This window comes from Antedon mediterranea, chromosome 2, assembly GCF_964355755.1.
Source record: "Antedon mediterranea chromosome 2, ecAntMedi1.1, whole genome shotgun sequence".
NCBI lineage: Eukaryota > Metazoa > Echinodermata > Crinoidea > Comatulida > Antedonidae > Antedon > Antedon mediterranea.
Window position 1 is genome coordinate 9382790 of NC_092671.1, and position 10840 is coordinate 9393629.

Genomic DNA, 10840 nt, shown 5'->3' on the forward strand with positions numbered 1-10840 from the left:
CATTTGTTCGAGGCCGACTCGCTCCTAGTTTTGGTGGTGGGACAAGTCTTCTAATAAGGACTATAAACCGTAGGTCCAGTGTACACAGTTATAACCTGTGTGCACTTTAAATAACCCAGTTCATCATTCCAGATGAGTAGGGGGTAGTACCCCGATAAACTGGTTCACAAAATAACCCCTGTCTGTATATCAGAGGGATTACCACTGATAGGACAGTAATTAATTTACTATTGGTAATCCTTGGCCACATGTGCCTAAAGACATCAAATAAAAAAACTGGCACTGTAAAAATGTATTATAATAGTTCACATCAACTTGGCAAAACCATCGCATTATTCCACCGCAAATGATAAGTTTATCGTGAATCAACATACCTCATTACGCCATGTTAATTATCTAGCATGTGTAGTGCTCAATATTTAGGGGCAATACAGTAGTATGTTTGCGGCATGGAATATAAATAAAAACAACAAAAAATAGTATTCCAAAATATTTATTAACAATGTACAGTATGCAAATTAATGATACGTTTAATCACAATTAATTTATCAAACCATTTATACAAAAAAAAATCCATTATTACTAATTATTGATTTATAATCAAAATTTCTAACTATCTAAACACAGTATATTTTTATTGTTATTAAAAATAATTTTGATACGAATTTATGATACGAATAAATGTAAATTTGTAAATGCACGACAACATTACAATATATTGGATTGAAACAAATAATGTTTCTTTTACAGATGTCCAATTTCTTATCATTTGAGAATATTATTATGGCTGGTTATACTTCTTTAATGTATAATAATTAATAACAATAATTTAATTGTACAAATCAAAAATAATTAATAAATATTTAAATGTTTTTTTTTGTCAAGCACTGAAAATGGCTATGATTGAGATCACAATCATGGACAAAATTACAGTATGAATTAATAATAATTTTTAATTTGTAATCATAGCCATTCTATGCTATTTTAATAGTTTTTGTCCATTGTCCATCCAGTGTGATAGAAGATAGTCAAAACTTAAAATGAAAAAAAATGTAAATACTACTGCTATTTTCTAGAATTTACTATAAACCACTATAGAACAAATAAAATAAACATATTATTTTCAACACATGTCCACCTGAACAAACAATGGATTCTGCAGCAAACTAATCTTAGACTTAGTAAATATTTAAAAATGTACTTGACAGTTTGGGATGATAATGTACAGTAATACAGTATTATAACTATATAAATAATTCACATTTAGAACTGCTGGTGCTTATATCAATTTCATTGGTCTTTGTGCAATTTATAATTTGATTACCGTATGGATTAGAAAATAAAAAATTAATATGTTTATTGATTATGTTCCATGGAATATACATACACAATACAATATATTACAATGTGCAATGCTTACAATAACTCCTATTTGAACGTGTTTAACATTACTACCAATCCATCCATTTATTTATTTTTTATTATTTATTTTTATGGTTGTCGCAAAATAAATTAAATATGTCTCCTCCTAATATTATTAGACTGAGTCACTTATTCAATTATTTTTAATACTGTAAATAAATTATTGGAAATTGAAAGCAATATTTTGGCAACATTGTTGGATGATATCAACAGTTAGGTTAAACCCTAATGCCACATTCGGTTTCACCGTGATTTACTGACTGGACACACAAAATAAATTAAGTTTAAGAAAGAAAAAGCTCAAACTTAAATGTATCAGAAGAGAAATTGTAAAACTAATCAGGGCAAACAATCTATTGTGTACTATCTAATAAAAAACCTGCTGTCCATCAACACCATACTGTACATGGTGGTTTGTTTATTGCAGTTTACATCAACAAATACTTAAAGCAATAATGTAACGTTTGGCTTGCAAAATGGCACCCAAGCTAGTGAGAAATACAAAATGAATTTAAATTCTGAAGATTTGCACATTGGAATCAACAGCAGTTTGTAATGTTGTACAGTAGTACTGTAATGTTGTACAGTAGTACTGTAATGTCAATTATATTCAGAGAATCATTCCCGATTCAACAGAACTATTTGACTCATATACTGTACTTCAAAACAAAATAACTTTAGTCCTGAACATGAAGTATGATATGAGTATGGTAAATAAATTTAATAACTTTTAGTATTAAGCTTTGTCTACACTATCTAAGTGTGATAAGCTGGTAGTGATATACCCAAATATGGTAGTGATCATCATGTCCGTATGGGCACATCACATTTTTTTTCACATAAAGTTTGATAGTGTAGACAGAGCTGCTTTAACAAAAATCGATTAGACTAGATGTAAACAATAAAAGTTTGTTAGTAGAAAAGTAATATTTAATAATGCTACCAAGAGCATTTTTTATCCGTTTTCTTTTGATCATTCCATATACGTCGCATTTCACCGGGTGGAACCATATGCGTGGTCAATATTCTTTTGTAACGACAAAATGAATATTGTGTGCGCCAATTATGAAACTCTGCATGGCGTTTTGGTTTAATGCCGATTTTATCCCACACGGTCGCACAGAACACATCCTCTAAATATAGAAACGGAGTATCCACCGAGGCTATAAAGGTTTTACGTACAACATCTGAAGACATTACATACCCCGTACCCGAGAGGAACGGAGGATATTTACCTCCTGGATATGTCTCCTTCGGCATGTACCACTTACTTTTAGGGTCCCGTATGGGTGCACCGTTGATGAGAAAACCCATTGCGAGCCCTTTTCTAGTTTCAGGGTGCTTCATAAGGTAGTTAACTATATTTGGATACGACACGTACATATCATCATCTGTTTTCATTACGTACTTTGCGCTTGGACAATACATTGAAGCCCATTTCATGCCCATCATTGTTTTAAGAGTTAAATTCTTATACGTATCCTGGAAATCTTCCATAATCAAATCATTAAATTCTTTATTTTCTTCTTCGACAACTGACTGTAATTCCTTATCATTTGTTTTCGCTAAAAGAAAAATTGTTATTATTTTCTGTCCATTGATTTCCTCATAATTACTCCACGTTTCCCGGATTGCTTTACGCTGTTCAAAGTTTTTATGTATGGTACATATCAAAACAGCCAAGAAAATATCTTTACGAGATCCATCCTCGTTATTACATGCCTCGGGATGATTCAAAACCAGATTAAAATTATGTGGAAAAATGTGATGACCTTGAATAACAGCAAGTAACTCTGGGTCAATTTTGAAAACCGAATTTGGTTTCTTTTCAACGGCGGCGGGTTCTGGCTTAACATCCAATTTAATATCCTGCTCAACAGGCTTGACTACTTCCTTTGGTATTTCTACTATTACTGGTGGTATGATTTTGTTCTCTTCAGTTTTTAAATCAACTTTATTGTCTATTTCTATAATGTTCTGCTTTTGTTGTTCAATGATAGCTTGATTTACATGATTTAGATTATAAATCGGACCAGGATTAACAGCTTTATCTTCAGGTTTTAAGTTGTAAATAATACCTGCATCAACACCAGTATATTTTTTTTCTGTCTCGTTTTGTTTATGATTGACTAGTTTAGTACCCTGTTGAGCATGGTTTTGACGTAGTATGTCTGCTCCATGCAAACTGTGCACATTCTTTTCAGACTTCCAGAACGCATTTGAGCCACTAGCATAGGCATAGAGGAGAACATTGATAATTGTGACAACAGACAGAAGTAAGAGGTTTCTTATGGTACGTTTCATTTTCAATCTCAGACAATTTGCTACTTTGGTTGTAATTAGGTCTTACTCACATATCTGGATTTCATTCAAACAGGTGGCTTACACTTTTACTGCTTACAATTCCAATAATAATTATTTCCAAATAAAGTTAATGTGTGTTGGTTAGTCTGTGAAAAGATGACAAGAAAAAACAAGACTTAAAAAAGGGGGAAACGCCACAATAACTATAAACAAAGTAACTCTAATACTGTAACACTGACAGCAATGTTAAATGTGCATACAGTAGGCATGCAAAAAGAAAAGTATTTAACATTTTATTACGTGCAATGAAATTGTGAAAATCTTTTTAAATAAACGTGCAGTTAAACAAAACCATGGTAACAGCCAACAGTTCACTGTAAGGTATGCACACTTGGATAACCTTATTACAAAACATAAAATGTTCTTCAAAATTCAGTTATAAAAGCAAAAAATAAAACAAAAGAAAAAAATTCAGTAGAATATACAATGGATGCAGTACTGTAACAAGTAAAGAATACACACTGCAGCCTAGGTTTAGCAAATAAATGACTTTATTATATTAATATTTCTGTACAGTATTTTACGCAAGGACATAGACATATTGATTTAAAATGTTAATAAATGTGTCACTTAAATGCAGAGAGCCCTTTCACTCAAGCACTAAATGTTAATAAAAGGGAAGATGTTATTTCCATCTTTCTTCCATCCTAGTTTGTGTATATGGGTAACTAATCATTTAAATCTTAATATAATATATTGGTAATTGGACAGCACACACACATCAAACATTATAACAATCATGACTTGAAAATAAGTAAGATTAATTCAATTACCATTCAATAAAACTGATGATAAAGTAAATAAATAATGGGTACAGAGTGTGTATATGATATGGTCCACCCAGTATATTATTTATTATTTACTTGGTTGGTCCTAGACCTAGTGTTAGGTCTAGCAGCCTTGCTTGGTAGTAGTAGGGTAGGTATGGACAGAAATAGGCCTAGAGTGTAGTAGCAGGAAGGCTACTAGCCTAGCCTAGGTTGGCCTACTGTGAAGTAGGTAGTAGTAGAGGAGGCTAGACTAGCTACCACCGGCGCCAGGTGGTAGGCCTGGCCCTGGCTAGTAGAGAGTAGCCTATAGAGGCCTAGCCTACTACTAGCTAGTTGTGTGGTCAGAGCCTAGAGTATAAGTTAATGTAACAACATAATATCGATCCTTATAAAATATTGAGTTATTTAAAAATAACTAACAATCTCATCTTCATTCTTACCTTCATTTAGGCTAATTATTATGGCGTTTAACCTTGTTATGCACTAAAGAAACAGACCCGAATATTTTTTTTATGGTGAAAACGGTGATGACATGGATGGAATTGACATGGAACTAACATTGATGATTGTGTGAGGGAGACGTTTAATATGGTTCCCGAGTCAAAACTTTCAGATAGAGTGTGGAGGATAATACAATATTTAATAATATAATAGGAAGCAACAGGACGGAAATATTAAAAGGTTATTTTAAAAAAAATAGAAAATACATATTTTTTATATTATTGCTAGGCTAGGCCTAAGAAATCATTTTCTTAGGAGTGTTTGTGTTTTTAAACCTGTTGGTGGCGTCCCATACAACAGCCAGAGTTATAGTACGTGTAGAGGGCGCTTTTCGTTTTCATCAAAATGGCAGAAAAGAGGCAACAAATCGATCTTATGCAACTCCCTTTACCTCATTTAAACCAACTAAAAGAAACATTAGAACAGGTGAGTCCATTTAGAGATATATAAACCTTAATTCAAGTTCAAAACGGTTAAAAATATTTGACTACAAATATATAATCAATGTTCTAACGTGTAGCCTACTACTAGCTACCCGGCGGTCCGGTGGGACCCACACATGTTATGATGAAGCTGCACCAGGCGGCGCCGGTGGAGGTTCCATCCAGCAGTGAGAGTGAAAGAGCCTACAACCAAACAATAAATCATACTTGGAAACAGCTTGCTTAACATGCATGCATGAATTGAAATAAATAATCTAATATTTTCAATGAATTTTTAATTACGGATGATAATGATATAATTGCATATGAACAATTGTCAATTTCTTTTTATTTTTTACTTTACTACTGTTGTAAAACGGCCGAGAATATAACCAAACTAGCAGAAATTAGTGCAGCTTACCTGTGTTTCTGGGCTGGCCTCTTTGGAGTTCATTGCCCAGCAATTGCCAATGGTAAATACTACAGTATGCTATGGTATCTTGATATCGAACACGGTAAACACTCAGTATACTTCCGATGCGCGGTGTCTATTATCCGTGTGTAAGCTATATCGTCAAAACCTCAAGAGAGCGATGGTCTCCTCAGGACGACACACATGTACCTGCATGAAAGTTTGTTAAAGGGTACCGGTTTTCTTATTGCGGTTACACACTTCACAGTTGGCTACATACCTTTCGATATCCCTGGACATACCATACAAAAAGAACTTTTCCTTAAGACGAAAACGGGTTCGGCCGATGCCTTGGTGTCCAGCCGAAGGGAGGTGTAGTGTAGTGTGGTGTAGTCGCAGGGCGACTAGCTGCAAATCCCTTAGCAGTACCAAAAGGCGCTCGCCAGACGTTTCGTGTTTCAGGAACAGAATGCCGTCGTCGGACAAATGAAGACGGTCTCGATTCAACCAAAAGAACTTCGTGCTCGGGCTGAAAAGGAACAGCTCAGTAGTTGAGGGGTCGTCTTTGCGCTCCAACCACCGCAGGATAGGCTGGAGATCAGCATCCTTGCATTGTTGGTCCTGGAGTTCGCTGACAGAGTACCCCCAACATCGGGCTGTCGGTGTCTCCGGCTGAATCGATGTGACCATATCTCCATCCTGTAAAATACAAATATTAGTTAATCCATTGGGGGCCCGGGTTACTTCCAAGGTCGCTCGACCACCCGGGTCCCACACAAAGCCCTCACTACCCACTCGCCTGTTGAATCTGGGAGATGGGTACGACGACATTTTGCATGCATCCTACGGCAGTAGGTGCAACCCCCACAGGGCAAGTCGTCCGGAGTGATGGCGCCGCGCTCACATCCCCCAAGACGGGAAAGTGCGTCTGCATTGGTGTGTAAACTACCCCGCCGATGCTCGACTACCATGGTATACTGGCTGAGCTCCTCCATCCAACGAGCTAGTTGTCCTTGGGCACCCTTGAAGTTAAGGAGCCAAGTTAGACTGCTGTGGTCGGTTCTTTCCCGGAAAGGCTGGCCCAGCAGGTAGTGGCGGAAATGCCTGGTCATATACACAATGGCCAGCAACTCCTTACGGGTTGTGCAGTAGTTGCGTTGTTCGGCGGTGAGCCGGATGCTAGCGTAGGCGATTACTCGTTCCTTACCCTCTTGCATCTGCAACAATTCACCGCCGAGGGCGTGGTCTGATGCGTCCACATCTAGTATGAATTCATCCCGGATGTTTGGTAACATCAAGACAGGAGGTTGAACCAATGCGTTCTTGAGAGATTCAAAAGCGATTCGCTGGTCCTCTCCCCACACAAATTGAACTCCCTTCTCAGTCAGACGGGACAGCTACAGTAGGTTGGCAAAGGAATTGATGAATTCTCGGTGGTAGTTAGCCAGACCAAGAAACTGTTGCACTTCTCGCAGGTTGGTTGGCGTAGGCCAGTTCTGGATGGCTTCTACATCCGTGTCGGAAACGGTCAGAGAATTGTCGCCGACGACACGTCCAAGAAATTCTACTTTTCTCTGAAAAAAAACACACTTTTTGGGTTTTAGTTTAAGGTTAACATTCCTAAATCTTCCCAGGACAGTGGTTAAGTTATTCAGGTGATCTTCAAAGGTTTTTCCCAGCACGACGATATCGTCTAGAAATGCTAGTACGACGTCCCATACCAAACCTCGTAGCACTAACCCCATGGCACGGGAAAACGTAGCCGGGCAGTTTGAAAGACCAAATGGCATTTTGACGAATTCATACAAACCATGCTTGGTAATGAACGCAGTTTTTTTCTGGTCCTCCTCCTTCATTGGGATCTGCCAGTATCCCCAGAGGGCGTCAAGCTTGGAGAACCAGATGTTTCCAGATAACGTATCGATGCAGTCCCTTACTAACCGCGCAGGTTCGAACCCTGCTCGCAGCGCCAATGTTGTAAAACGGCCGAGAATATAACCAAACTAGCAGAAAGTAGTGCAGCTTACCAGTCGTTCTGAGCTGGCCTCTTTGGAGTTCATTGCCCAGCAATTGCCAATGGTAAATACTACAGTATGCTATGGTATCTTGATATCGAACACGGTAAACACTCAGTATACTTCCGATGTGCGGTGTCTATTATCCGTGTGTAAGCTATATCGTCAAAACCTCAAGAGAGCGATGGTCTCCTCAGGACGACACACATGACCTCTGGTCACTCGGTGGACTGGACCATTTTATGGAGGGTATTTCACTACACTACTAGTACTGTATTACTAAATTTACTGTAAATAAATAATATTAATTATTAAAGTTTTATAATAATAATATTATCATACATGATTTGATTATGATATGATTATGAGGAGTGTTTAATAAAAACTGACTAACTGCCACATTATCAATAAAAATAACTCAATTTTATTGAAAATAAAGATAATTAAAACATTGTGGATGAGTGAAGAGAAATGTAATGTGTTTCTTAATCTTTTAGGAAGTTGACGTTTTACAAACTTCATTGCAACAATTGAAATTAGCACAAGGAAAGTTCTTAGATTCACTTGAAAGTCTTAACAAATTCAAACCAGATAATGAAGGTAATTTTTAAATACATATTTGTTTTCAATCTATATTTAGATTAGACCCAATGATGCCTTTAATTATTATGAAAACATTATTTCCCAATATAATCTTGGTTCCAATACTTTAATACCTTTTTTTTTTGCAGGAAAAGATATTCTTGTTCCTCTGACAGCTTCAGTATCCTTTTAAAACATGAATACATAGTCTCTTAATACTTTATACTGTATTAACATACAAACATTTAACAGATCTCTTACCTACTTAAAATTTATGTTATGTTTAAGCATACACAAATTACATTATACATTTTTATTAATGTTTTCCTTTTAAATACAAATCAGCTTTATGTTCCAGGGAAACTGAGCGATGTTAAAACTGTTATGATTGATATAGGCACTGGTTATTATGTAGAGAAGGTACGCTGCATGCATAGCATTTAGTACTGTATGTCATTGCATCCATGAAAAACATCGGTTTGAGAGAGTATATAATATATCATTTAGACCATGTGACAAATGTTAGGCGAGGAGACTCGCATATTTTTATAATCCATAAGTAATATTGCACAGTAACATAACTTTCACAAATTAAACCCTTTTTTTTTACACAGTCTGTAGATCAAGCTAAAGAATATTTTAAACGTAAAGTTGATTTCATGACCAAAAACATGGAGAAAGTACAGCCAGGCATGGCAGAAAAATTCAAACTAAAGCAAGGTAATATTCTGTCCTTTAAATATGGTAGTGATATGCCCAAATTTAGTAGTGATTTTACATCATCATGTCCATATATGGGTACATCAAATTTTTTGTCACATAAAGTTTGATATTGTAAACAGAGCTTAATAACAGTATACAGTAACAGTATTAAAAATAACAAAGCTTTTTCAACATATTGAGTGTTGTGAAATGAATAAATGCTCTGTACTGTCTATTTATATTTTATTCCTTATTTATTTTAGCTGTGATGGAGGTTATGAACATCAAGTATCAGGCACAGTTAGCCCAAATGCAGCAGCAACAAAGCCAAGTCGTCAAGTCATAATTATACCACATGTACAAACACACCAGCACAGGTGTTTTCTTACTGTAAACCCCTTTTCATGGCCTTTATTTTTGCAGTGAAAAATCAAAATCAACACAGATAATTAATTAGATAATATCCTTTTAATCTAAAGTAAAAAAACATTTGGTTTAGAAAAATTGCAAATATTTTAGCCCCCAAAATATTGGGAAAACACGAAGCGTGTTGAACATAAAGGAATATCTCATTGTTGTATTACATTCAATGTTTGAGTTTCATTGACACTATGTTCACCAAGCATAATATTAATAGAATGTTTGGAGCACCAAAGAATTGATATAGATATTGAGAAACAGAAATGCAAACACAATCATTTCATATTAGTGATTGTGCATTGGTTTTACTTATGTGTGTGTATAATCTAACCACCAGATTATACTTTCGTGTAAAACGATTTAATATAGTATAATATTTTACGCACTATCATCATTTTCCTAGTGATTATGTGATACAAGCCAATTGCTTGTGTGTGTATGCAAGAGCAAGCCCAGCTGAAAATAATGAGACTATCTCGCTGTTATTTTCTGATTTCTACTCCTCCCAAATAAAGACAATTGTTATCATTGTAAACAATTTTTTGCCTACCATTGCTGCTTGGTACTGTATAAAGCCAACCTGAATAGATGGTAAATTAGTACTGTACTTGACAAAAGGAGAAAAGCTACAGTTTCGCTAATAAGATTAACCACCAAGAATTGAATTTTTTTACAAATTTCAACATGATGATACAGTGCATGTTTGTTTTGCATCAATCAATTTTATAGAGTATGATTTTTTTTTTTACAATTAGATGGTTGTAGTGCAGCTTCTAGACGATTCTTTCAAATAGCAATGTTCCGTTCCAGTTTATAATGATTTTAAAGCATGCTATGCTTCTCATTGCACTGGAATTATTTGATAATAAACTTTTATGTGATTCCATTAGTTTATCCTTGATATTTTCTATATTTAAGCTACAATTTTTTATTTTATATGTATGAATTGTAGGGTTGCAATAAATCTCGACATTTTGGGAAAACATTTGTCAATGGTTATTGTGTTAAATTGTTCAAATGTAATAAAGCATTAAGTGCATATAGAGACTAATAATCCCAATATTAATATGTTCATGTAAAATTTATCTTTTGTCTGAATAAATAATAATCAGCTTGTGAAATAAATCAGTCGCCACTTCAAGGCTTCCGTAGTTTTACCAAAGATTGTGTAGGCGGCGCTATACAATTTTTGGTTTTACGTCTGGATACGAAAGACTACTTGTATAATCA

General features: G+C 35.3%; 2 protein-coding genes across 2 annotated transcripts; one reads left to right on the forward strand and one right to left on the reverse strand.

Annotated features, from left to right (window-relative positions):
* Positions 1-500: 500 nt before the first annotated feature.
* LOC140040306 (beta-1,3-galactosyltransferase 1-like) lies at positions 501-5115 on the reverse strand. Its single transcript, XM_072086128.1, has 2 exons — positions 4997-5115; positions 501-3872 (listed from the first exon to the last, which is right to left on the reverse strand). The coding sequence occupies exon 2, from the start codon at positions 3724-3726 to the stop codon at positions 2362-2364; it is 1365 nt and encodes a 454-aa protein (XP_071942229.1). The 5' UTR covers positions 3727-3872; positions 4997-5115; the 3' UTR covers positions 501-2361.
* A 269-nt stretch (positions 5116-5384) lies between these two features.
* LOC140039605 (prefoldin subunit 5-like) lies at positions 5385-10599 on the forward strand. The gene is made up of 6 exons (XM_072085225.1): positions 5385-5483; positions 8404-8506; positions 8638-8669; positions 8834-8908; positions 9103-9208; positions 9454-10599. The coding sequence occupies exons 1-6, from the start codon at positions 5403-5405 to the stop codon at positions 9534-9536; spliced, it is 480 nt and encodes a 159-aa protein (XP_071941326.1). The 5' UTR covers positions 5385-5402; the 3' UTR covers positions 9537-10599.
* Positions 10600-10840: the final 241 nt, after the last annotated feature.

Coding starts and splice junctions, on each gene's coding strand:
- LOC140040306 (XM_072086128.1), bottom strand. CDS start 3,726: ATGAAACGTACCATAAGAAACCTCTTACTTCTGTCTGTTGTCACAATT.
- LOC140039605 (XM_072085225.1), top strand. CDS start 5,403: ATGGCAGAAAAGAGGCAACAAATCGATCTTATGCAACTCCCTTTACCT. Junction 8,507..8,637: donor ATTCAAACCAGATAATGAAG/GTAATTTTTAAA, acceptor TTTTTTTTGCAG/GAAAAGATATTCTTGTTCCT. Junction 8,909..9,102: donor CTGGTTATTATGTAGAGAAG/GTACGCTGCATG, acceptor TTTTTTACACAG/TCTGTAGATCAAGCTAAAGA.